The sequence below is a fragment of the Phalangium opilio genome, unplaced genomic scaffold (genome assembly GCF_054372755.1).
Source record: "Phalangium opilio isolate 3A_F unplaced genomic scaffold, DU_Popi_V2 ptg000209l_1, whole genome shotgun sequence".
NCBI lineage: Eukaryota > Metazoa > Arthropoda > Arachnida > Opiliones > Phalangiidae > Phalangium > Phalangium opilio.
In genome coordinates this window covers 21,477,567-21,504,915 of record NW_028324217.1, presented here as the reverse complement: position 1 = coordinate 21,504,915, position 27,349 = coordinate 21,477,567, and the positions used below count along the sequence as shown (strand labels likewise).

General features: G+C 37.8%; 3 protein-coding genes across 5 annotated transcripts; all 3 read left to right on the top strand.

Moving 5' to 3' along the window:
* Nucleotides 1-1,059: 1,059 nt before the first annotated feature.
* Nucleotides 1,060-4,665, top strand: LOC149621248 (E3 ubiquitin-protein ligase UHRF1-like). The gene is made up of 6 exons (XM_089854740.1): nt 1,060-1,256; nt 1,337-1,537; nt 2,238-2,455; nt 2,708-2,911; nt 3,394-3,527; nt 4,430-4,665. Exons 1-6 carry the CDS (start codon nt 1,089-1,091, stop codon nt 4,663-4,665), a joined length of 1,161 nt encoding a protein of 386 aa, XP_089710866.1. The 5' UTR covers nt 1,060-1,088.
* On the top strand, nt 4,474-7,668 carry LOC149621247 (E3 ubiquitin-protein ligase UHRF1-like). The gene is made up of 4 exons (XM_089854739.1): nt 4,474-4,926; nt 6,290-6,396; nt 7,319-7,481; nt 7,561-7,668. The coding sequence occupies exons 1-4, from the start codon at nt 4,717-4,719 to the stop codon at nt 7,666-7,668; spliced, it is 588 nt and encodes a 195-aa protein (XP_089710865.1). The 5' UTR covers nt 4,474-4,716.
* LOC149621246 (E3 ubiquitin-protein ligase UHRF1-like) lies at nt 7,573-9,940 on the top strand. 3 transcript variants are annotated; one of them, XM_089854306.1, is made up of 4 exons: nt 7,573-7,698; nt 7,792-8,022; nt 9,652-9,720; nt 9,793-9,940. In XM_089854306.1, the coding sequence occupies exons 1-4, from the start codon at nt 7,693-7,695 to the stop codon at nt 9,880-9,882; spliced, it is 396 nt and encodes a 131-aa protein (XP_089710432.1). In that variant the 5' UTR covers nt 7,573-7,692; the 3' UTR covers nt 9,883-9,940. The 3 variants fall into 3 exon arrangements, with proteins under 3 accessions (XP_089710432.1, XP_089710431.1, XP_089710430.1); XM_089854305.1 differs by having other exon boundaries at nt 7,792-8,001; nt 9,652-9,940; XM_089854304.1 differs by having other exon boundaries at nt 7,578-7,698; nt 9,652-9,940.
* Nucleotides 9,941-27,349: the final 17,409 nt, after the last annotated feature.

Here is a 27,349-nt window from a genome sequence, read left to right as displayed (position 1 = left end):
CAAGTGCGTCTTGCCAAATAGTTTAAAGCAAATAGACTAATGACGAGGGAACTATTTTCGCGTATGTGATTCGGTTTAGTAACCTTGCTCCAAATGTTCCGATGTTGGGAAGAATGACGTTACACTTACCCCGCTTTGTAGTACACTTCTCTCGAAGAGAAGTATTATATACTTCTGGTACAGTTTAATATCAAATTTACAAAAGTTTCGTTCCTTTATCGCGATTAAATTTGACTAGACATCGAAAACATGAAGCTCCATATTTTGGCGAGGTGCGTTATCCCTAAACCTTTTTCTCAGAAAATTTTCCTATTTTATTACATTTTTGCATCAGTTCATAATATATGTACCATAACTTCGTCACTGGTTACTGAAAGGTTGTCATGAAATGACGTAGGCATTTACCCACACTCATTGTGTTCGGGTTTTATTTATTTATTTGAATGTGTTGTTCACAAGTCAACTGGTGTGACGTATGTGTGAACATCGTAAATCGATACATTAGGCATGTTACGGAAAGACACTAAGGGAGTACAGTAATATGAGAACAAAAAACGGATAATAATGTAATATTAAAAAAATAATAATAATTATAACAATTAATAAAAATAATTATACAATTAAATAATAATAATTATACAATTAAATAATAATAATTATACAATTAAATAATAATAATTATAACAATTAAAACAATGTCAGATAATTTAGAATTCGCTGCACAATAACTTCTTTTCACTATCACGCAAAATGGAAAAAGGCTTAAGATCATTGACCCGCTTATTGCTTTGCGAAGCTGCGGCTTTAATGCTATTTTGGACTACAGACTGTTGCTAAGGTTGCTTTTATAGTTTGCACGTTATTAGAGTTGGCCGTGGCTCTCCTTTTAAAAAGGCGGGAAATTCCCCTAGCGCTACCGGCGATTTGAATTCCGGGGCGCGGCCCTGGTGGGTTAGAAAAGGCGGGAAATTCCATAACTGCAACTGTTGTAGCCTAGGGCGAAGCGCACGGCGGTCGGCGGCAGTTGCGAAACACACGCGAAGTAACCCGCACTCCGACACTCGCGGCTTGGACTTGGTTCATTTAACATGCGGGTTAAAGTCTCCTACGCTGATGGCTCGGTTTCGGGCAAAATATTTAAGATTAATTCGAGTGATTTTTCTAAAACAAAAACGGTTCTTACATTCAGGAACGATGTATCACAAACTATAGATATTCCTATAAATAGGTTTGTTTTAATCTTTCAAGGGAAAGTGGTAAGTTGCGCTTTTTCCGTTGTTGTCCTGGTATTCATCTACCTTTTTTTTATTAATTAAATTAATATGAATGAAAACAGCTTACCGATAAGCACACCGATGAATGTGGTACCATCGAAGACGCCTTTCTATATCATTATGGGATTGAAGAAAGGCATACGTTGCAAGTTTTCGTAAAGGTTAATGTCGATGCTGAAGTCAGATGTAAAAAGGGAAGTAGTTCTGTAACTGGAACTGACAATGAAACCGCCATTAATGAAGAAGCCACTACAAACGACATTGTACGTAACGTTACAACTTTTTACATTTTGGGCAGTAATGGAACCAACCACGTATCATAACTGAAATTTAATCATACTTAGTTCATGAAGGGGCAATATGTAACAACATTGCATTTAGACAAGTTGCAGTTGCCAAAATTAATTGAGTATTTTCTAGTAGCGCCCCAATTCTTGACTTAACATTATTTGTTGTAATTAGTAGGGTTTAATGTTAGGAATACCATTTCTAAGATTTTGTCGCGTTTCTCACAAAGATGGCATCAAGTACGCTGGGGGAAATTGCGTAGGTCTTTCTTTGGAGCAAAACCTGTTAAACTAATTGATTGGACCAGTTTTTAAAAAAGTGGAGGTTACTGGTCCTGGGGGAAACAGTTTATTAATTGCAAATCTGTAGGAAAACTATGGGGGGGAACTAGATCAAAATTTTTGATCCCAAGAACTAGTTTAAAAAATATTCTTAATTCCCAGACTGGCATCAATTCTTAAAGATACCATTATAGAGTAGATTGTAAGCAGCGCCCCCTTTTAGAGAACTTTACATTATTTGTTGTTGTAAATAGTCACGGGCTTAAAGCAAAGCGCGGGCCACGTGCTTCCCCTACAACAAGTTGACTTTCCTTGTCGCGTTTCAGTTAATTTTGCGCTCAAAGATGGCATCAAGTCTTTAACACATCTTTATTTATTTTTTTTTGCTTTGAAGGAAGAGATTAGTAACTCGCCAACTCTTGAACCAGCAACCAGTCTGTACTTTAATGTTGGTGAACTCGTTGATGCAAAAAACTTCCAGGAGGAGTTTAAAGGGGCTTGGCTTGAGGCCAAAATTGTCAGAATTGCTCGACAAGCCGAGGAAGCCCATCAACCTTCAACCTCAAACAGTACAGGAGACTCACTGATTTACTCCGTTGAGTTTGAACTGGAGTGAGTATATTCAGAAGCTATAGGGAGCCGCCAGAGAGGTGTGGCTTAAAATGGCTCCTCCCCTTTCCACCAAAATGGCGGCAAGCTTCTCAGAGTGAAAGGCTAGTGGGGGGGGAAGGCTCCTGATTGGCAAAGTGAGGGTCTGACGCTTAGTAGGGGAGATTTGCACCCCTTTGCCTACTCCATATTCATGGCCATTTCTCGAAATTAATGCCAACCCCCTTTTTTGGTTTGGTTTCGTTTTGTTTCTAGCAAAACCAAGGCTGATCTCCCTTTAAAAAGTATTCGCCCAAGAGCTCGACGAAAGGTGCCATTTGACAAAGTGACGCCTGGCTCGAAGGTTATGGTGAATTATAACGATGATGCTCCAACTAAAATTGGATATTATTACGATATGATCGTCAACCGTAAAAGCGCAAGGAGACTGAAATTTGTCTTTGGAACCGTCTTGCTTGGGTATTTTATTTTTTTCTCGTTTATCATAATTATTGGCAGGTTTGCTTTAATCAACGAACACCCAATTTCTTGTCAACCCCAGTTTCCCCCCCCCCCCGATATTTTCTCTAAAATTCCTAGTTTCATATTTTAAACCAATTGCGCGTTTAAGCTGAGCTTCAAAGGCTCAATATGAATTTTGTAATTATAGCTAAGAGTTAATTAGCAACTGCTGATTGAGCTAATTAATTTAGTCCACCGTTAACGCACGCGCTAGAGTAAAAGAGGATGTTATAGTTTTTAATTTCACTTATTTCTCATCTTAATCGCTTCTGAAACTCCTAAATTAATGGTTTGATCCTTTCATTCACGATGAAGTCCCATAAAATCCTATCTTTCCTTGAAAGAAAAACAAAACTTAACAATACTTAATTTATGTTAAGACTCGAAAAAAGATTTAAAAAGGTTTCAGTTCCTTCAATCGTATTTTTATTTCCCAACAGAGTTGACGACACTGCGCTACAGGACTGCAAAATTCATCTAGTGGATGAAATGTATATTATAGAAGAAAATGTCCTCTTGGCAGATAGAGACGCCGCCTTAAATGAACTGATGCTCAAGGGCTCTAGTCTAAAAAGTACAATTTGTTTGTTTGTCAGCCAGGGTTGGCAAAAATCCGGATTTTTCTTGAAAAAGCCACTGGTATGGTTTTTTGCTGGTTTAAACCGGATTTTATTGGATTTATCTGGCTTTTTTAAACTACTCTCTAGTGCTTAATTTTAGCACTTCTTTTTACATTTAGTGCGCTAGTTGTCTTCTGCTAGGCCGTCTAATTGAGAATCAGTTTTATTGTACATAAACGTTGATAAAACTATAGACATTTCCCTTAGAGATGAGTAGGGCCCCTGATTTAATCGGGATTTTCAATCCAACCCGACCCATACCGGGTCGGAAAATCCTATGTCGGGTTGGGTGAGAAAATTACTTAAAATATTTTGCTGGTCGGGTCGGGTAGGGTTATCATAAAGTCTACCCGGGTAGACATTTTTATTATCTTCAATAGGGCAGGGTTGGGCCCGGGTAGGCTTTTTTGTGATCTTCAATAGGGCAGCTAGGGTCGGGCCCGGGTAGGCTTTTTGTGATCATCAATAGGGTAGGGTCTGATAAAGATTTTTCTAAATGCGCGGTCCGACCCAACAATATAGCGTTGCGAAAAATTCAACTCAGTCTCACGAGTTTCGGGTGGGTCAGTGGGAGGAGGGCGCGTCAAACTAACCCACAATGTATGGGAATCGACCATTTCGATGAAATAAAGAGGTAAAGACATGTGGGTCAAACGTTTCCTTCCATCTCACTTTATGGTGCCTGCGCTGTACTCTATTATTATATTTTTTGAAAAATCCACTGGATTTTTCATCGTGGTTTAAACCGGTTTAATCCAGGTGGATAAAACCGGACTGGATACCAGCGTGCCAACCCTGTTGTCAGCCAATTTTAGTATATCGCTTAAATTCTTCACTTTATCCTTCCTTCATATAGGACTTGAAAAACCCGAGTGTGATAATTGCGATGATAAACCGGATGTTAAGTGCCGTGAATGTTCGTGTTCACTGTGTGGTGGTAAAGAAGCACCTGAGCAACAAATCCAGTGCAATCGCTGTTTGAAATTCTTTCACCTCTGGTGTTTGAAACCAAAACTGGATTCGGTACCAGAGGACGATTATTACTGCCGAGATTGCAAAATTGTCAGACCCGGACAAAAAGGGAAAAATTAAAAAAATTCGAGAGTGTCCATCGGACCATCCACTCGTGATTGGGGTAAAGGCATGGCTTGCGCCGGAAGCACCAAAGAATGCACGATTGTGCCCATGGATCATTTTGGACCCATACCGGGAATAGTAGTAGGAATGTCCTGGCAGTACAGGAATCTAGCCGCTGGATCTGGCGTTCATCGCCTACCAGTTGGTGGAATACATGGACGGGAAGAGGACGGCGCCTTTTCGATAGTGCTCTCTGGAGGCTATGAAGACGATCTTGTTAGTATTCGTAGAGTCCCGATTTTCAATGTACGCTCTATCTTGGAAAAAAGAGCTTGTTGAAAAAAATAGGACGCCTGATGGAGTCTCTTAATTCCAGTGAGAGGGGAAAATGGGTGTCTGACTTTAGAATTAGAAGATCGTTTCATGATGTGTTGGCTCAAATGCAACGCCTAGTCTTAAAATAATGTTGATCGATCATAACGTATTTAGATTGCTCTCAAAATAATGGCCCATTTTTCAAGTGCAGCGTAGATCGAAAATCCGTGTAGAAATTTCAAGCGAAGCTTAATTGTATTGCGCTTCTAATGCATTGTTCTCTAAAGATAGAGCTCGGCAATATCTATCCATTATCCACGTTATTTTATCTTTATCCATACTCGAAAATTATCCACAGAACTTATGTGTTAAATCGTATTATAATCCACAACTTAGTTTATAAATAATCGGGTTGTCCACCACTTTGTGGATAATGGATAGAAAATGCCGAGCTCTATCTAAAGATGGATTTTCAAAAGCGTGTGTTGAGGGCAAAAATCTAGCGAGTGCAAGGAAATTTTAAAAATTATCGCGAAAATTCAAATAAATTTATCCTACCCGGTCGATTTTATCCTCAGCAAGAACCAGCGCTTTCGTCTCGCAGCAAGAGGTCCCGGGTTCGAGCCCGGACTGTGGCACCGGGTGGAAATCTGGGTACAAATGATTTCCTTCTGCGTAGAGTTTGCAAGTTCTTCCCGCTTGTTAAAAGGAGTTTTCCTCCGCGGTCTAACCTAGTTTCTCCTTTCCATCAAAACTGGCCGAGGTTAACGGTAATAGTTAGTATACTGGGCGCTGTAGGCTAGCTGTGAGGCATAGGGCTAGCCACCACCCCTCTATGAATTGTAAACAAGCCACAGGCTTAGTGTGTAAATACCTTCATAGAGAAAGCCTAGATTATTATTATTATTGAAACCCACCTTTAGCGTAGTAAGTGTTGCTGCAATGTTCACAAAAGGGCTACTGGTGATTTAAAGGGGCTAACCGGCGCTGTTGGGGTGAAGTCCGCCCTTAGTTCAGGGGGAAAACACCCAGCTCTTTGGCCATAAGAAATGGCGCCACCGTCGCGGTGGGCGGGTATGCAATATGCTAAGCAACAGTTTGATCCCCCCTTCACCCCAACAGCTCCGGCCAGCCCCTTTAAGTCGCTATTTTCTCCCGCATACAGTCGTTTCTACGGGATATCACTTCCTCTAGTGAATAAAATACTCAGCTTGAACTTCACTTATGTGGTTGTTGTTGCGTGTGGGAAACGCCTATTTGATAGAAGCGCAACATTTTTGGCCCATTTCATCACGGATATATGAACAGGTTCATTTCTTTTTAGGATGAAGGAGACCAATTCTACTACACCGGAAGTGGAGGCCGAAGTTTAGAGGGCAATAAGAGAACGGCGGAGCAATCTTGCGATCAAGTTCTAACCAGAGATAACAAGTAAGTATAGGCTTAGAGCTATTTCAATTCGGGGGAAAGAAGAGCTTTTGAGGCGGGGTTTCGCCAGTCCCCGCCTAGGCGCCATATTGTGCGGGAAATTTAGCATAGAGTTCTTCAGCGGCCCGCACGGAGGGAGGGTGAAAAGCGGCTCCGTTTATTGGCAGGCCCAACTGTGACGTTTCCCCCCCCTTGGGGATCTACCAAAAAGAAAATATGGAAACTGAGCCTCATTCGAGTTTAGTTTTGTTATTTGAAAATCGAGACGGGAAAATAATTTAGGCATACAAGCTTATGACATCATAAATATGTTGTCACCATCCGGTTTAAAGATCTGTAGTTCGCGCTGGCCTTAAACACGGGTGAACTGTTATTATTGCTACTTTTTTGATGTCATAACAGTGTCGTTAACATCAAGATAACACCAAAAATTTTTATAATGCTAGAGGCTTAATTTAGAGCTAGTTCGAGAACGACAAGCGAGAATTGACTTCACTCGGTTTTGCAGTCCATCTTCCCATTTACACTTCCTTCTACACTAAGCCTTTGACAGCGCCTCACCAGGCGTCGCTTTAGTCTTTACGAGAATCTATGACGGTCCACGTAAATGAATCAATGTTGATTTTTTTTAACCGATTACTTAAACCCAGTGAATCGGATTTCGACTGATTTATTTTATCTTTTTAACCGTGCACCTTAAATAAAATGAACCTCGAACCGATTAAACAGTAAAATTGTGATATCAGTCATCGGTATACATCACTATTTCATAGTGTATATAAAATGTATTATTTTTATATTCTATCTTGAGAAACTAATTTCAAATTTAATGACAGATTTACACGCTATTAGCACTTTATGGTTAACATTAGTTGATAGTCGCCATCATTTAAATAACCAAAAAATATTTAATTTACTTTTCTAGAGCGTTAGCCAAAAGTTGCGCAGCGCCGTTTAATGATAAGGAGGGAGCCGAAGCCAAAGACTGGCGGAGAGGGAAACCCATTAGGGTTTTAAGAGGTTTCAAGGGTTTTAAACACTCCAAGTATTGTCCCGAGAAAGGTTATCGATACGATGGAATATACAAGGTGAAGAAATAACATAAAGATTCGTATTTTATGAACCTATTTAGTGTTTAGCTGTAGCTAACTGAAGTTAAAATTGTAGGTGGTGAAATACTGGCCCGAGAAAGGCCTTTCTGGATTTAAAATTTGGAGATTTCTTCTACAAAGGGACGATCCAACACCAGCCCCATGGACTGAAGAAGGGAAATAAAGAATCGAAGATCTCGGAATAGAAATGCAGGTAAATTAATTTGGAAGCAACGAAATATTGTGGTTTGAATATAAATAGTACTAATTTTTTTAGCAAAGAGCTCAATTAATATTTTCTCTGTAGATGTTAAATGAATCTGCATCTTCACAAACTAACGAAGAAATTGAGGAAAAACCTTCTAGTAACAATCGGAAAAGGAAGAGATCTCCTCAAGACTCTGATGCTCCCGAACCGAAGAAAACGAAACCGATTCCTTACGTTATACCCGAAAGAGTAGCGGCCCTGATGTCAAAGGATAGCGTTAATAAAAGGATTTGGGAAGAGTGCAGCTTGGTTTGTGAGAAAGGCGAATTAGTAAATTTATATTTTATTACAATTTGATCACTCATTGGCTCCCATTTAAGCATGGGCGAATACCACTTTTTACTATCGAGACGAATATCGAATACCCAAAAATTTTCTTATCGAATACCGAGACGAATAATGATTTTTTAATGGAATATCGAATAATTAGGCTTAACGAAAATATAGTCTTATCGACTAATCGTCGAATATTAGGCCTATTATTCGCGAATACTTGGCGAATATCAGTACTAAAGGAGGTTGTTAGTAGCCATTTTTTACAAAATGACTATGCTTTTAGTGAAAGTACATTTTTAGGGGTTAATATTTGACTGATTTTGCACACACCTTGGTACAAAGATGTACCAAGGCCCTTTGCGAAATTGGTTGTCGAATATTTATCGAATAGTAAAAATGGGTTCAAACGAATACCGAGACTGTTATTCGTCTCGATATTCGATCGAATTATTCGTCATAGACGGTCACGAGTATTCGCCCTCCCTTACTCCCATTCTTTAATGAACTAAGAAAATAGCTATCCCCCAATTAGAATTGTCTCTCTAGGTAGTAGTAAAATGGTGAAATTCCACGCTAAGCCAATTAGGCACATTCCCTCAGTAGGAGGAGTTATCTTATAATCTTAAGCCACACCCCTGAACTCTTCATTTATCCTTTCCATCAAAACTAGCTGAGATTAATGATTATACCAAAAAATATATAGATATAATAAAAAGTAAACTTACACATTGTTGTTTAAACTTGTTCGCGCTGTGTAATATGAGAAATCGCCCCTTTTTCTTAAAAATTAATTAACCTTTGGATCGCCAACATCGTGTACTATACTTTCTATAAACTCATGACGTCAAGAAGGTCTTACCTAATTGATTAGTTTCCTCGCGAAGAAGAAATGGACTTGCCCAACAAAATTAGACTAGTTCAAAGAAAAATGAACTCTTCGAGTAGAGTTACTAGCTTTACCCAGTACTCGCGCGAGTATTCGCAAATTTCTAGAGGGAAAACAAGTTGCAGTCCGAGTCTGAGTACCAGCCCAGGCCTAATAATGACCATTCTCTATCCCCCCCCACCCGTTAAAGACTTATAATTTACCTTCCCGTTTATAGGCTTGCCAGCGAATTGTTTTTGCGAAATTAATATTATCATAAGTTAATTATACCTCTAAGTACACAAATTCGGGGAACGACTGGGCATCTTTGGCAGGCTACTGTGACGTCAGAACTCGTATAGCGCTAAGATCCGAAGAGAGAAAATTTTAAAATTTCTGTCGCGGTGCAGCCACCAAGCGGTCGAGACGAAAAATAAAATCATCCAGTGGAATAAAGGAGAGTTTTACGTTTCGTATAGGCAGGCACTGGGGGGGAACGAATTTTACTTAAGCAACCCCAAATCCCTCTCTCTCTCGTGAGATAGAGGCGGTTTCAGTCCTGAAACATTCTAAAAGGGATAAAAGAAACGCTAGGCTAGGCAGTACAATTTTGTATTGAAGTTGAGGTGATAAATGATACGGAGATAGTATAGGGTTTCATTAAAGGGAGCCAGACAAACACTATTGCCATAGAAGTGGAAGCGATTTGTGTACTTAGAGGTATAATTAACTTATGATATTATTTATTGTTATTTAAGAAATTCATTGAAAAAGTGATCGAACAATTCCAGTGCACTATTTGTGGCATTTTAATGAATAGAGATCCCGTGAGTTTAAAGTGTAGCCACACTTTCTGTTTCAATTGTATAAAAAAGCAACTAAAATCAAAACAATTCGAGTGTTCCCTTTGCAGGACTGTAATTCCGAGCGATATTAGACCTAGTCCTAATGTAATTTTAAGAAAAATTTTAAACGCAATATTTCCTTAATGAGAAACTACATTTATTATCCAGTACAGAAGAAGTCAAAATAAAAATTGTTTTTTGTTTTAAATTGTCTTTTAATTAAAGTTTAATTAAGTTTCTTTTAATGCATTTACGTCTCGTTGAATATTGCTCTACTGTGGCACTGAATTGAAACTTGTTTGCACTCCATTAAAACTACTTCACGAAAATATTGCAATTGTAAAAAGCAAACGTTTTCACACGAAAAACCGTTGACGTTTCTGTTGGTATTTTCCATTGAGAAATTTTATTGCAGTGACAACGAAAGTTCCTTAAAAATGGGGACTAGGCAATTTGAGCTTAGTTCCACCTCCAGCGCCATTTTGGTATGTTATTTTACAGAATAAAAGCTATTTAAGCCACTCCTCCTGGTAAAATTTTAGCAATAGTGGAAGGTAGCGTGACGTTGCGTGTCGTATTACTGCTTAAGTCCCTGTTGCCTTAAATGTATCTCTGTCTCCTTTCTACTGCTCCATATTGGCAAGCTATATTTCCGTGGAATAGTTTAAATGGAGTAAAACGTAAGTTTAATTAAATTGCCTCAAACACAAGTGTACAGTCTACATACATGGAGGGATTTCTCACCTATTTGTCGAAATTTTTGGGAACAGAAAGGAGGAGGCCAGGCCGCCATCTTCGTGGTGCCAGGGAGAGTAGCGACTGTCCGCTGACAGCTTGTATAAATTTCGCCAAGGTTTAGCGTTTAACAAACAATACAAAATACAAAGTTAAGGATGAAATGAAACACACCTGCGATATACTTAATATATTTTTGAATGGGTGATATCAGAAGGGAATAATAGAAGAAGGATGACACTCTGTATCCTCTTAATACTTTAGTTATGTAAGGTCATTCTTTCCAGGCTCACCCTGTTTGTTTGCTTTCCTACTCATCAAATTTCAGATGGGAATCGCACCGTGGGGTCAATTCTATAGCTTTTTGGTACTAAATCCTCAGCAATCAACCCACAATCCTCATCTTGACTTCACAAGCATGCCTTGGCAAATAATTAAGCGTAGTAGAGTAATGATGAGGGAACTATTTATCGCGTATGTGATTTGGTTTAGTAACCTTGCTACAAATGTTCTGATGTTGGGAATAATGACGTTACACTTACCCCGCTTTGTGGTACACTTCTCTCGGAGAGAAGTATTATATATTTCTGGCGATATCAATATTACTAGAGTTAATATTTAATAATTATTGTTTCTCAAATTGTTGCGCTGGGCGTCACCTAGAGTTCTTTCTTCCGCTTTCAAGGGGGATTGAAAGGATTATAAGATAAAAAATTTGACTAAATAATGATTTTAACTTCTAACTATGGCGTAAAATGATAATTTTTATGCGCGAAAGAAGAGAAGATTTAATAATCAATGTAAGTTTTTTCAAACATAGTAAAATCATGTTTGGTTTCATTACTATGCGTTAGAAGTTAAATTCCATTTTTTAATCAAATGATTAATCTTTTCAATTGTCCTTGAAATAGGAAGTAACAACTCTAGGTGACGCCCAGCGCGTTCAAATAAATCCCTACCGGCGTTTCCCAATTGCAGCGTCATCTACGTGCACTATTATTTTTGCAATAATTTCGAAACAATAATTATTAAATATTAACTCTATATAAAATTTAATGTTTCAATTTCAAATTTTATTTATGAGAAAAAAGTTTAAAATAACTTTGGCAATATGTATGCAAAATTAGGCCAACACGATGGCGCCAAATAGGGTCTAGTTCTGTGGTACCCCACCTGCCTTTTGTCCCGAGTATTCCTCCCCCATTTATAGCGTCCCACCAGACCCGATCGTTTCCGAAGTTACGGCTTGTATTTCTCTCAGAATTCATGTCCACCCCCTATCATCCTTGATATTTTTCTCAATTCTTGCCAATCTCTTCTCAAATTTTTTCATAACCTTTTCCTGGCGATTTTGGATACTTTTTTCGAATTGTTCCAAGCGCTTTTCCAAACGTTTGTGCTTTTCTTCTTTCGAACGAGTTCCATTTTTGCCACCAGACTCCTCGGAACTTTCATTACCACTTAAATTGTCTGAAGTTTCTTCAGGTTTTGACGTAGTCCTTGCTAAGTGTCCTAGATCGTCATTTGCGTCTTTAATTACTTTAACTTCGTCATCAGCTCTGGTAGTAGATGGTTTCAAAAGAAACCAGAGATACAGGAAAATTGTCGCTAAAGCTAGATTCCCACTCGACGGAAAACACGACGGAAACCCGGCAGAAAGGGCTTCGACCGAAAAATCTTTACGCCGAGCCCGACGGAATTTCCGTTCGGCCGGGCGTAAGTTGTGTTCTATTTTTTCGGTCGTGTTCGGCGTTACGCCGGTGTCTCAGCCAATGAAATTACCCCACTGACTACGTCATAAATTTTAAGAGCGCACGCATACGCGAGATAGATTGATAGCCGCCATTTTTTTGTGGTTAACCAAGGCTTATCGTTATCGGAAACATGCAACCAAGAAATAAAAATGAAAATAATGAAAGCAAACAGATTAGATGTCAATAAGGAAGACTTTACTGTGAAGGTTAGAAAATATCCCTTCTTGTACGATCTAAGCGACAAGGGGACAAAGATACCAATTCAGAGTGTGAAAGAGATATTGAGGAAAAAACTCAAATCTGTCACGTGACCCAAAAATATCTACCGCCAAACTCAAAATTCAGTCGTAGTGTGAACGGTCTACCGCCGGACGCCGGCGTAAGTTAAAATTTCTACCGTCGGCTGTGTGGTTTCCGCCGGTTTTTTTGGTCAAGTGGGAATCTAGCTTAAAGCTTTACCGTTGAATTCATGCTCTTGCTTTTTCAGTACTTAGTAGGTGTATCACGTATAGAGGTTTAATGGCTGAATATTACTGTTTGTTCATATTGTCACGTATATTTTATCATACGTTTATTGGGTTAAGCTTGCATTCTGATGATTCTGTATATAAACTAAACAATGAAAACTTTTTTGTACCTTAAAAAACAATTTTTTTAATTAATTTCAATTAGAATGACCGAGTTGCAATTAACGAGACCAGGTTAAAGGGACTGTAAAGAAAGCATCGGTGGGTGGGTAAAAATTATTTGAAATACGTCAGAGGAGAGGCGTGGTTCAAAGAAGCTTAATTCGTTTTATTTCGAAAACTAGCACTTCATGGAATTTGCGCTGCAATCTCGTGAAAAACAAGGACAAGGTGTCCAGTCCCACTCTATGTGGAGTCTTTGTATGTTGTTGTCAGGTGGTGCCTGTGACGTATTTCAAATAATTTTTACCCGCCCGCCGATAGCTTCTTCCAGAAGTGGATCATATTACAGCTCCCTAGAAGTACAGGACGATATAACATCGCTGTGCATCAGCATTGTCTCCCAGCACTGAAGTTTAAAGGGTATATGCGAAACGCAGCGGCGAATTTGTGAACTAAACCAGAGGAATAATTTTGGCGCGAAAGAAATTTTTAAAAAGCGGGGCAAGCAAACGGAAGTAAGTGGTAGCCAATGAGGAAAGGTTCGAGAGAGAAGAGCGCGAAAGGAAACAAGTTGTTCCATAAATAGTGTTGGGTTGTGAATGTAATAGGCCTTTACATAAAATCCGTATGTTGCCGGGGGAAAAAGCAGAGACGAAGGCTATTCTTCCCTCCCGCGAAAAGAAAATGTTGCCGGGGGAAAAAGCAGAGATGAAGGGCGTTCGTACCCTCCCGCGAAATAATTTATAGAAAGGCCTATTGTAAAAGTCCACTTTATTTTTCCGATTTCAAAAAATAACTGACGGTCTATTGGTATTTCGAGCAATTTTTAAACGCTTGTGTTGAAAAGAAAATTAATATGAATTCAAATGTTCAAAATAGCCTTCATCAAGCTAGCACATTTTTAATATATACCTAATACAGCACTCAGTTCCCACCGATTTAAAGGTTTTTAGCGGGGATAGTTGGACCGTCTTATTACTATAGTCTGTCAAACGAAAGAAGAGCCCTGAGAAATTTGTCCAAATTGGTGTCGCCACCATCGACCCCATAGTACTTTATCAACTTGTTTTGTTTTGTCAATAGTCGTCTGTAATATAGTCTGCTATAAACAGATAGGCTTAATCGCAATATAACCAATACATTTTGCAATATATGACAAGTACTTTAACGATTCATGCTTTAACTTATGTCATTAAAATATATTGCAATGCTAGTTCAACAAAGATAAGACTGGTGTCTTGTCGTTAATTTTGTTTTATTTTCTTTAATACTCGATGATCGTAAAAAACCATGAAACAAACATATTAAATATATATTGCATAATGTATTGGTTCTATTGCGATTAAGCCTATCTGTTTATAGCAGACTATATTACAGACGACTAATGACAAAACAAAACAAGTTGATAAAGTACTATGGGGTCGATGGTGGCGACACCAATTTGGACAAATTTCTCAGGGCTCTTCTTTCGTTTGACAGACTATAATAATAGGTTATGTGCGTCGACAGAAATTTGATTTCCTTTTTTAAGTCTGACAAATTTTTTCAATGCTTTAATGTTTTCCGTTTGTGACAGATGCTGGTCAATATTTTTCAGTTTAACAAAGCGTTTTAGTGGCTTTTCATATCACACAAATCGCGTTCAGATGTGTCTTTCTTTTTGGGCATGCGACGATTGTAATTAGTTACATTGATCCTAGGCGTTTTCCTAATTAGCAAAGAATCATAAGCCATTCTAAACAAAATTATAACGCGATAACAAGCTTCACACTAATCACGACACTGGCGGCGGTCTGACAGCCATTACCATCAACCGGAACTCCCGTAGGCTAACGTAACTCCAGATCCGGGTTAACGGGCAAACTAAACTTGTAAAACTGAGCTATAGATGGCGGGCTTGGATGTCTTGGAAGAAAACGTTGTTTACAAAAGCACAACCTACGTCCAGTACTTATAGGGAGCTGTAATATGATCCACTTATGGTTAAAGGAAACCAGTGTACTAAATATTTGCGAAATCGGTTGAAACGCGCGGACTTTGTTGCATAGGGAAGAAATTTCACATTTCTGGGCGCCAATCAGTCGCGCCGCCAGCAGTAGGCACGGGTAGGCACGTGCCTACGTTGGAAAATTTTGGCCTACTTGAGGGGCCTCCAAATTTTTAAAAACGTGCCTATAGAGGCCTTCGAATTAAATTTTATTTCTTACTTTAACAGCGTTTAATTACTTTATGTACTTTCATAGTTTATATTTCTATCTGTAAAACCAATGAGATGCTGGTTGTAATTTAGAGGCGGGGATTAACTCCGGACCTACGTTTGGACTGGAGATAAAGCTGGAAATGTTGCGATTTTATACCCTCTCCTTAATAAACTATATATCACTTCTTGCATTGATCTATTGTTGTTTTATATCGATGGGATTAAGTCATAAAACTTATTGATTAGAAAGCAAATATTCCGCATTCGGATTAGAGTGGGATTATTAGAAAATCCGCCAGTTCGCTGGCATATCAGTTGAATGTGAATTCAGTCCAATCGTAATTCTGTTCACATGGAGGATACCGAAATGATTGATTAAAGAATTTTGGCCATAAGAAAATTATATTTTCTTTTTCATGTCTAAAATTTTATCATTATTAAGAAAGAATCAATTAAGATAGATGCATACCAAGCTAAATTACCAAAAAAATATTTTTCACACTATAGTGAAGTAAGTTACAGATATTGCATTTTTCTCTAAAAGTTAAAGATTATGTTGTAAAAACATTCAATAAAGCCTGACCTAGGCCTAAATTATTTCGCCTTGATTTGAAATAAATTTAATGTAAAAGCAACCAACCATTTTGTTTCTTCTTCATTGCTGAATTTAGTGTTTTGTTTATAAAGCCTTTCAAAGGTAAATATTCAAGCAGGAAACTCCATTAGCCGTATTGAACCGTAAACGTCTAACCTTTCTAATCTTGGTTTACTTTTATTTCAAAAAAATATTTTGCCAATTGTTTAGGCTTAACAAAGAAGTAATCAAGGAAATCCAATAACTCCTTTTAAGGTACGAGATTTCTCAAAGATATCCGCAATTTCGATTTAAACTCGCGAAACAGTTTCAGTTCTCGAGAGTGAACGTGATCACGGGGTTACGTGTCACGCAAGTTCCGCATTCTTAAAACACCTGACACCAAATTTTCAGTTATTTGCTAGTAAGTATAAGCAGAAGTGAGATGAGACTAGAAGTACTGAGCTAACCAAATTCTTCACTCGGCGAAAGTGAATATTCTTGATAACACACCACCGGTTGGCCCTCTAGTGGCGGTTTCAGAATTTCCCCTCCAAAACGTGAGACGCTCGCGGTGGTAGACGGCCGAACTAGATTCAAGCACCCGCGTCCGTGTTTCGCCGCTTTAGGTTGAGGGGAAAGGGGTAAGAAAGTTTTTTGGAACTCGACCAATTTTTTTCTCTCTAGCGTAGGCGCGATAGAAGCGGCGTAAAATCCTCAAATTTGTTCACTAATGCCAGGATCTATTACCAATGCTAGAGCCCTTCACTTCTAGTCTCATCACACTTCTGGTATAAGAGATACAGCAAGTTTCAGTAGTCTAGTGGGTAGAACTCGGAAAGGAAATTAAAGACAAGCTTGAAAACATGTTTTAGTTTTCTAGTTTGAAAGCGAGCGATTTTCGTTTTCCTCTGTTACTTGAGTAAAATCGTAAATCTATTAGCAGCTATTTACAACTTTTTGATAAGGAGACCCCAAAATGGCGCTGATCGATGTGAAATTTCTTGGCCTGCTGTTTTGGGTGTGTGTGTGTGTTTTTGGGTGAACTCCGGGTAGAAAAATCAGTGCAGATGGAAACCGACTAAGGCTATCCCCATACCACCTTGGAGCTAAATACTAACCGTTCTCCATTCCTACTTCTAAAATTAAATCTGTCCCTGATTCTAGTAAACTTCTTAATTGGGTAGATAGCCCTTGTATGGACCGAAGAGGTTTATTCTGCTTTCCCAACTTGTTTATTGATGTTGCAGTCAACAAAGTTTGAGTGCTTAACGCCAACGATTTTCTAGTCTGAAGCGGTTTCCTCTGTTACTCGAGAAAAATGGTAAATCTATGAGCGAAAATTTGCAGTCTTTGATAAGGAGACCCCAAATTTTGTCGTTCAATAAAACCTGACCTACATTATTTCGCCTTAATATTTAGTCTGTTCTAAGCCTTTGACAGCGCCTCACCAGGCGTCGCTTAACGAGAATCTATGACGTTTCACCTACGTCACGTCATGACAAGCTGTCAGAAACAGTGACAAACTTATGGAAACAAATCTTATGAACTCGTGATATTAAGTAAAATTAATGAAAAAGCTTCCAACCGTTATGTTTCTTCTTCGTGATTGAATTTCGTATTTTGTTAACTCAGTCTTTGAATGGTAAATATTCCCATGGAAACCCCTTTTTCTCTTTTTGGACCTTACACGTCCAACATTTCAAATCTTGGTTTATTTTATATTTCAAAAATTGTCACAAAAAAGTAATCATGGAAATCCAATAATTTCTTTTAAGCTCCAAGAGATTTAAAAGTTACTCACCGTTTCGATTTGAACCTTCGCGAGATTTTTAGTGAGCGATAGTTAACGTGATCAGGGAGTTACGTATCATTCGAATTCTGCATCTAAAAACACCGGATACCAACTTTTCAATTATTATCACCATCACTGGTAAGTTTAAAATACTCAAAAACAAGACTATCTTGGCTTCATTTTATCGAACAGATCTTGTAACGCTGTCTTGATTAACATTAGAGAGGTTTTATAGTTTCAAACCAAACACAACTAACTAGTCTCATTCTGTTACTGATGAACCATCAAAAAACTCTCATCATCTCTTTACAGCCGTTGAGGTTTTCGAATTGTTCTTGTTAGCATTATTTAAGTGGACGACAAAATGGCACTGAACGAAATTGAATTTGTGGGAAATGATCGATATTTCAAATACAGGTAGAACTTGAGATATCAAATCCAAAATGTTTTCGTTGATTTGAAAATAACTTTATTATTAAAGGTACATCCATGAGACAACTATTAATTGCTCGACACTTAAGTCTACTGAGGTGAGTTTCTCAAAATCGGTGGCGTTGTTGAAGCGAGTCTTGAGTCTCTCTTAATAAAGATTGCTTTCGTGATGACAATTTTATTTTCATTTGTTATCAGGACTTGGTGACTGATGCACAGCTGAAGTTTATGGCAGAATATTTAAAACGGTTCCTCAACATAAAGTAAATTTTACACTTTAAATTTGATTCGAATATTAATTATACTCAATTCCCTATTCCTCGCTGTCACCTTCGAGCAAATGGGTGTGAAAAATTGGAAAACTAGAAATATTTGATGGTATAATCTTACCAAAGATGATAACAGATATTTTCAACGATTTATCAAAATGAATGACATTGATTTTCGAGAAAAATAGTGAAATTATAAAATATTCGGGAAACCCACCATATTAATTGTTATCAAGAAGTGATATCTAGTTTATTAGGGAGAAGATTAAGATGCCTAAGTACTCGTGCGACATAGTGCCAGTCCCCCTTTCAAAATACATGGGGGGGGGGGACCTAAAAGGAGGCCGGGCTATTTCGCCTCTCCTCAGTCGGAAAATACGTAATTTTCGTCATTCGCGTCGCGCTGATGTGAGTTTTCAAGAACCAATGAGATGCTGGTTGTAATTTAGAGGCGTGGATTAACTCCGGACCTACGTTTGGAATGGAGATAAAGCTAGAAATGTGGCGAATTTATCACTTCTCCCCAATAAACTAGATATCACTTCTTGACTTTACTCTGTCTGCCCACAAAATGCTCCAGGGCATTAAATATATACAAGTTGGGAAAACCAAAATATTACCTCTCCTAGTCAAGAGGTCTACTACTACAAAGTTATTTACCTAGATATGGAATTATTTCTCTTTTTTGAAGTAAAAATTTACGAAATATTGAAGCAGTATTCCAAGCATAGCGAATATACAGTAAAGCAGACGACCTTTTACGTCCAATAAGGATAAATCTTGGACACAAGGAAATCAGTCAATGGCAAAAAGAACAGGAAATGAAGTCTACGCTTCAGCTGTTTACTCTGTAGCTTAGCCCTACTAATCTAATTGCCACCATGATCTTTTCTTCAATTATAAAATGTGAACCTGATTAATTAAGAGTGTATTTAACTTTCGGCTCACTCTGAACCGTTGATGTCTTTTCATTTCAGACACGAAAATCAAAACCCAAAGTTTACTTCACCTCAGGCCTCAATTATTTACTCTTTTTTTCACTAAGCCTATTGCGGGTAATACTAGATATACCCGCCGGAGTCTAGATCTTAACTTTCTTCATGAAATCACTAAACCAAGGATTATTCTATATACAGATGTAGTATAGCTTAAGTAATATATAAACAGCCATTTCAAATAAAAATATTAAAAAAATCTTTGGAATATCAAAATGAAACAGAGGTTTAAAGCTACAAAAGTACTAAATGCATCATAATTACGAAAAATATTTCCACATATTCACTTTATATTATGGATAAAGGGAATATTATGGTTCTGTAGGATTTCTTTACACATCGAAACAAAACGAACTTCTAACGGACGGACACACACAGACAAAAACATAGACTGCTTTTTAGCTCTTTCCGTATTAATTTTGAATTGAGAAACAAGATTATCATAAATATTAAAATAAATATAATTAATATTTATTATTTTCTTCTTTAGTTATTCGCCTTATTGAACGTTACATCGTTTTAAAACAGAACAATTAAACATTCTTGAGAGACTTGACTAATATTGGCGTTTGAAATGAAGCATACGCCGGTTGCTTCGCCTTACTCAAATAGGTAGTATATAAGGGTGTCGAACTACAGCTAAAAGCAAGAACAACCGCAATTGCGAAAACCTTTGGTGGCGATCCCACCTTAGGGAGGCTAGACGTTTCTCGTAACCCTAGCTGATTGCCGCGAATGTCTTAAACCCAACGATGACGATGGAGTAGAAGCCAGGTGTACAGACTGGTGTCCAAGTGGAATGGACGAAGACCAGAAGATGGTGGTGATTAGAAGCCAGTATGTACAGACTGGTGTCCATGTGGGATGGACGAAGACCAAAAGATGGTGGTGATTAGAAGCCAGTATGTACAGACTGGTGTCCATGTGGGATGGACGAAGACCAAAAGATGGTGATGAATAGAAGCCAGTATGTACAGACTGGTGTCCAAGTGGAATGGACGAAGACCAGAAGATGGTGGTGATTAGATGCCAGTATGTACAGACTGGTGTCCATGTGGGATGGACGAAGACCAAAAGATGGTGGTGTGAAACCTCAAGTAGAGGTGCCATTTCCGTGACTGTGAAAGCAGTTCGGAAATGGCGAACACGTTTGCTCCGATTTGGAAACTGCGAACGCGGTCACGTGGGTGTAACAACAGACACACACACAGACAGAGAGACAAACACACACACAGACACACACGATCGTTACAGAACCTCTCCGTGACATACGTCACTCGGAGAGGTAACAAGTTGGGAAAACCAAAATATTACCTCTCCGTGTGTCGAGAAGATTATATAAACTTAAGTATCCAATGAAAACGTCGACCTTTTTGCCCCCAACCTTCCCCGCGCTTTGCGCTTCCGCATTTCATCCTTACTCTCAACATTATCTTCCTCCATTTTACATACAAAAGTCAAATACTCACAAAAAGAAGCGGCAAAAACCTGCTGGCTCTTTACAACCACTTAATTTGACTTAATATCCAATTTCCAAACACAAATATTTACTGGTAGATAAATTGACAACCTACAAGCAAAGAAAAATTCTCAAGAATGGCTCCCGCAAATTTAAAAGGTCTATTTTCAACTAGTTGGGCGTATCTGATTAGATTTAAAATATATAATTTTGAAATTTTTGGTCTAACTATTATCTACACCTAGATGGTTTTCAGTCAAACAAACAAGGAGCATAAACACAATAGTGGAAGCTTCAGTCTTATTTAAAACATGTAAAACAATTATCATCTCTGCAAATAGCTTACACAATACACATGTCTTTTTTACCAATGCCTAACCGTTTGGATTTTTTCCAAAGCAATCTTAGCACCAAAAAATATTTTTAATACAAAATAAATGTTTTATATTCTTATTAAGAACAAAACAAGAGGATAAAAAAGGTCTGTCCACTCGTAATTTTTTAAGCTTGTATCATGATTACTCTATACAACAGTAACAAGGAGTATAAACCCATTAGTGGAAGCAGTATTTTTTTTTTCCGAAACAATCTCGCTTATGTTTATCCTCTCTAGACTTCGCTAAAAACGTATTACTCCTACGTAAAATATTAATAGACAGGCAAGGATTCATACCATTAAAGAAGGAGCGCAATATTATCCATATTTTCATTTCATATACAGAGAAAAGAAATTATTATGTTTCTGAGAGGAGCTTCCCATTTTGGTTGTTGTTTTGAAAAATATTTCGCAATGCACGGGCCTTGAAAGATATAGGAGGCAATGAATGAAATAATCACAATGCACGGGCCTTGAAAGATATAGGAGGCAATGAATGAAATATATCACAATGCACGGGCCTTGCTAGATATAGGAGGCAATGAAAGAAAAATATCGCTTTCACGGGCCTTGGTAGATATAGGAGGCAATGATTTAATCTCTCTCTTTGCACGAGAGGTTTATCTTTAATATTTAATTAAATATAATTATTTTTAATTATTTTAATCGCCAGTAAATAACTTTAAAAATAGTTAAATCGTTTAAAATAAAGTTGTTCCTATTATCTTTCGAAACTTTGCTAATATTGACGTTTAAAGTGAAGGGTACCCCTCTTGCCCGCTTTTTTCAAATTTTGGGGTATATATACGATTCGTTTCCATTATAATAAAAGATAAAAACGCATTCGCGTGAACCGATGGTGGAAGCCGTGCCATTGGGAGGCTAGACGTTTCTCGTAACCCTAGCCGATCGCCGCGTATATCTTGAAACCAATAATAGATATAACAAGATGGGCCAAGGGCTGGGCCTTAATAGTAATTTTACACGGCTCACGTGACCCCCCGTATAGTTGATTTCCAATAAATCGTACAACTAAAAACATTTCTGAAACACAATCGTGTATCCCTTTAATTTCTAATAACGTCACATTTCAAATAATATTAATGAAACTAAATTGTGCACCCCACTAAAGTATAATTTTTAAAAACCATACGAATCAAATAATGTATTTAAACAAAATCCTGGATCCCCTAAACCAGAAATCACTATGACCGTAAAGCGTCCCCTCTATTTTACGAAACCTAACCTAACCATCCAGCATAATCTCTGATGTATCACGCGCACAAAGTGCAGTAGTTCACGAAAATTATAATCTTGTTTCCCTTCACTCAAAAAAGCCAACGTCACATTTCAAATAATATTAATGAAACTATATTGTGCACCCCACTAAAGTATAATTTTAAAAAACCATACGAATCAAATAAGGTATTTAAACAAAATCCTGGATCCCCTAAACCAGAAATCACTATGACCTTAAAGCGTCCCCTCTATTTTACGAAACCTAACCTAACCATCCAGCATAATCTCTGATGTATCACGCGCACAAAGTGCAGTAGTGCACGAAAATTATCATCTTGTTTCCCGCGAGATTTAAACTACCTTTCTTTCCTCTCTCTCCGAGCGGGATGCCCCCTCTCCCTCTTCCCCCTCTCACTAATATACCAGGCAGGCAGTTCTCTCTCTACGCGGAACTTCGTATCGCCACCGCGTACGCTAGCGATCTCTCTCTCTCATCGTAAGCGTACGTTTATCATCTTGTTTCCCGCGAGATTTAAACTACCTTTCTTTCCTCTCTCTCCGAGCGGGATGCCCCCTCTCCCTCTTCCCCCTCTCACTAATATACCAGGCAGGCAGTTCTCTCTCTACGCGGAGCTTCGTATCGCCACCGCGTACGCTAGCGATCTCTCTCTCTCATTGTAAGCGTACGTTTCGCGGACGCGACCGGTTTCCCTCTCTTATCGTAAGCGTTCGTTTCGCGGACGCGTCCGGCACAGGGACAGGGACAGGGGTTTTGGTGCCGTTTCTTAAATTTTACACGGAAAAATTCCGTGTAAAATTAAAAAAACGTCTTGGTTTGGATCAAGGCCGAAAAAATAAACGATATGTGTGAGGTTTATCATTTGACTGAAGTTTCAGATATTGCAATTGTTTTAGTTATTTTTATCCATTTAATCCTTAATCAATATTAAATTCAATCAAATGATTTTACTGTTAATCGATCCATTCCCTCTAAATTAATTGAAAAAATTACATATCTACGCTTTTTCAAGAACAATTACATTTTCCGAAAACATTTTATCATGAAATTAATTATTTTGAAGGGAGTACGTGTTGAGAAATCAACATAGAATATTTGAAATATTCTATTGACTTTCTAAAAAGAGCAAGCGAACTTTGACATAATTCGAAAGGAAAATGAAAAAATTTAATCGAAATGCTACATTTCTATTGTCGCCTCTATGAAGAAAAGATTGCATTGCACTGCAATTTCCCTCTCCGTGCTTTAGAATTTCTTGGTCAAAACTCAGTCTTCATTTGAACACCGGTTACGTATTACGCGTAATCATTTTAGCACGCTTAAAGACCATTTCGGAAAACACACAGGGGCGAGGCCACCATTGGGGTATTCTCCCTCGCACCAAGGGTCACCGCCAGACGGTGCCAAAGTTCACTAGAGGCAGGAGGCTAGTCAACTCGCTCTGCCTATAGCGGTGCTTCTAGGCGAGAGAATGAAGACCCCAATGGCGTCATCACCCTTGTGATTTAGTTTCTCTGTATGTAATTTCTAAAATGGTCTACTCACTTACAAATGTACACAAATTACACTTAGTGATCGGTCCTTCAGGCGCTAGCGAGTAACAAGCCACAACCATAATCACTCATGTAAATGAATGTTTTATAGTTTTAGGTTATTAAGGTTGGCGGGAAGTCCGGAGATTCACTAATGTGAAAAGGTTTCGAACTATATGGTATTATTGGCTGAGTGTGTTGCGACGGCTCAGATGACCCATACACTTGAACCACTAGTGCTTTTAAAAAATTTTATATTGGGAAAATAGAGGAAGGGGGGTCGGAGTAAAGTGTGACCTTCGCATAACTGGTAATGAATAATGTGTATACCCATATTATTTCCGCATGAAATGAATATAACAAGTCATTGGTACTGAGAAGTATTTCTTTTTATGTAATCTTTACCCTTACCTTTGGTTATATCAGAAGTAAGATAAGGGACTAGATGTAACGAGGTAACCAAACTCTTCACTTGGCGATGGAAGCGGCATAAAATCGTCAAATTTGTTCACTAGTGCTAGGCTCTATTACCAATGCTAGGGCACTTTAATTCTAGTCCCTTATCTTACTGCTGGTTATATTTATACCAATATCATATTTTTCCTGTGCTACAGAGAGCCACCTGCTAAACGAAACCACACAGGATAAACATTTTTGCTTTGTCTCAAAAAGACGACATTAGTTTATAAATTAGTTTGAGAAAAAAGTTCTTTATCATATTTTCTCTAACATCAGTCTTCTCAGAAACTTACTACAGATTTAAACTTTTTTGGTGCAAACTTGAAAATTTGTTAAGCCAGCAACAATTAAAACTATGTCCGTCAAGGTGCTTACAAGTTAGTGATCAACGACACGAAATCCCTTCAAAATAATTAATTTCATGATAAAATGTTTTCGGAAAATGTAATTGTTCTTGAAAAAGCGTAGATATGTAATTTTTTCAATTAATTTAGAGGGAAGGGATCGATTAACGGTAAAATCATTTGATTGAATTTAATATTGATTAAGGACTAAATGGATAAAAATAACTAAAACAATTGCAATATCTGAAACTTCAGTCAAATGATAAACCTCACACATATCGTTTGTTTTTTCGGCCTTGGTCCAAACCAAGACGTTTTTTTATAATATCTGTCACTTCAGTCTTATTGTAATTAAAATTTGAATAATTTTATTTTTCCTTTACCGTCGTACATTTGGGGTTGGTCTATTTCTAATTGCTTAAAGAAGTACTTAAGTATCGTTAATTACATTTAACTTATATTCAAAAACATTGATTTCGATAAGCAAATAATGTTGTACTTTATTTATGAAAGAAGTTTAAAACGACGGTATTTGAAATATGTAAGAAAAATGTTTGTTTCGTACACTGTATACATATACAGTGTTGTCGAGATCAGACCAACAGCTTCCTTTATGTAAAACCCCCAATACTGCCAACGGGAGATGTCATACTAAATTATACAGGGTGTAAATAAATGTTTAGAATTCATGTTTTATTGTATGTCTGAATGCAACAAAATATATTAAAGCACAGTCCTACGATTAGTCTTAGTCTCTTAGAACCTGGGTCTCAAATTGCAACCTCTAAACTGTTTGGTAAACAACTCAACGTAAATATTCAAAGTGTCTACCATTGTGGTTGAGGCACTCTTCCAGAGGATTGTCCGTGTCTTTCATTACTTGTGCAACCACTAAACTCATGACACATGGTAAGACTAATGGTATTGCCGTTAAGGCTTGATGTAGGGGGATATGATTATGCCGCTCGGCATAAAGCACTGCCTTTAGTTGAACGTTACCGCGACCTTCACCCAAAATAAACGTGCTGTCCAATTTGTCCTGGTTAGAATAGGTTGGCATTTTGCTAGGAAACGAGACTAACTACAGTAATTCTACTACTTAGCTGCGACACTGAAAGACCCTGTATATCTAAAGAGACCGGAAGTTCCTCAAAGTTGAGTTTTCAAAGATTGCCAGCTTGAGCCGGTCACGGAACGTGCCACGAGAATTTTGTTAACAGAAAGGCAGGGCGTTACGCGATTGGCCGGAAGTCCTTGTTTAAAATTATCCTTAAAATCTGAACCTAATTTGAGTTTTAAAATCATTCAGAAGTATTTCCTGAATGTTTCACTATGCAGACTGGTATTATAATTAGTAAAAGAATCGATAAAAAATCACTTTATTTTCCACTTCACCCTCCCTTTAATGTATTATAGTGATAATGTAATTAATTTTAGTGTTAAATAGGAAAAAATTTAGGCTGAAAGAACAACTCGCGTAGTTTGATCTTATTTTATTATTTCAGTTCAGGGTTATCTATAGTTACCCAAAAAACCTATTGTTTTCGATTTATTTCACGTTAAATATGGTTATTAAGTTGAAATTAACGGCTTATCTTCTTTTACTAGTGTTATTTCAGTTTATTATACGAGTTTGAACAAGAAATTCTCCCTAACTGCAAACTTTAGAGGCGTGACTGTTTGACTCTTGCGGAACAATCACTATTTTGCCCCAAAACTTTTAAATATCGCTCCTTTTCAATGGCTCTCTTTTCAAAATGGGGAAAAATGCTTTTAAATGACAATTTAATTAATCGTAAGAATTAAACAGGAAAGTGGAAGCTGGGTGAAAGATAAGTGTAGTTTTAATTTTAATTTGTTAGTTTAATTATAAGGTATCCATGAATTTACCCAAAACATTCGTATTTTGGGTTAATTTCACATTAATTATACTTGATCGAGTTTAATTTAACGGCTTATCTTGTGTAATCTAGTGTGGATTTAGTTTATAATACAAGTTTCAATAAAATATTAACTTTAATTGCAATTACCCTAAAAGTTTAATGTATGCGCTTTTGATATACAGGGTGTTTCTGAAAAGTCCATCACAAATTAAGGGGCGTGTTTATGGGACCAAACTGAGCGGAAAGTACCAAAGAACATGGGGTGTACAACATTTTGTTACGGAGATATGGCCTTCCAAACATTCGCCCCTAAAACAAGGAAATATCCAAAAATGAGGAGTAACACTTAAGACCGACTAACCAGCTTGTTTAAAATTACTAGACAATTTCAATAGCCTTTAATCGAACAATTGATTTCTACCTTTACTAATCAGAAGCGTATAAATGAGTAGAAGTATGCCTACGGTGGTAATGTAAAATTAATCCCAAGTGACATGATGTTTCAAGATCTTCCCAGCACCAAGTAAAATGGTTCTGATTGAAGGGACTTTTATTAGCACAGCGTAAACAACGTTATTTTCAGGAATTAGTCCAAATGTCCACGGGCGGCATTACAAAAACGAGGCAGTCTTTCGAATGATACTTGGACATGTTGGAAGATCCCTGGCTTGTTCCTGTTATCTCAAACCGTAAAAAGCTACGCAAATCTTCATCATCACGGACAACACTCTTGTACGTTAGGTATGACCTTGAGAAAACCTAAAAGGACATCTCGAATGTATTTGAAAAACCCATCTCCAATTAAGGGGCGTGTTGTTTGTTTCCAACAGAGTAAACTCGCCCAGAGAACAATTACAATGCAGAGCCACGTTTCGGCGTTAATGGCCCACAAAGGTGGTCCCAAACAAAAGAACAAA

Excerpts from the sequence above, each read along its gene's own strand:
- LOC149621248 (XM_089854740.1), top strand. The coding sequence starts at position 1,089 with ATGCGGGTTAAAGTCTCCTACGCTGATGGCTCGGTTTCGGGCAAAATA. Across the intron at positions 1,257-1,336 it reads TAATCTTTCAAGGGAAAGTG|CTTACCGATAAGCACACCGA; the intron begins GTAAGTTGCGCT and ends GAATGAAAACAG. Across the intron at positions 3,528-4,429 it reads CAAGGGCTCTAGTCTAAAAA|GACTTGAAAAACCCGAGTGT; the intron begins GTACAATTTGTT and ends TCCTTCATATAG.
- LOC149621247 (XM_089854739.1), top strand. The coding sequence starts at position 4,717 with ATGGCTTGCGCCGGAAGCACCAAAGAATGCACGATTGTGCCCATGGAT. Across the intron at positions 4,927-6,289 it reads GAGGCTATGAAGACGATCTT|GATGAAGGAGACCAATTCTA; the intron begins GTTAGTATTCGT and ends ATTTCTTTTTAG. Across the intron at positions 6,397-7,318 it reads GTTCTAACCAGAGATAACAA|AGCGTTAGCCAAAAGTTGCG; the intron begins GTAAGTATAGGC and ends TTACTTTTCTAG.
- LOC149621246 (XM_089854304.1), top strand. Across the intron at positions 8,023-9,651 it reads TTTGTGAGAAAGGCGAATTA|AAATTCATTGAAAAAGTGAT; the intron begins GTAAATTTATAT and ends TTGTTATTTAAG.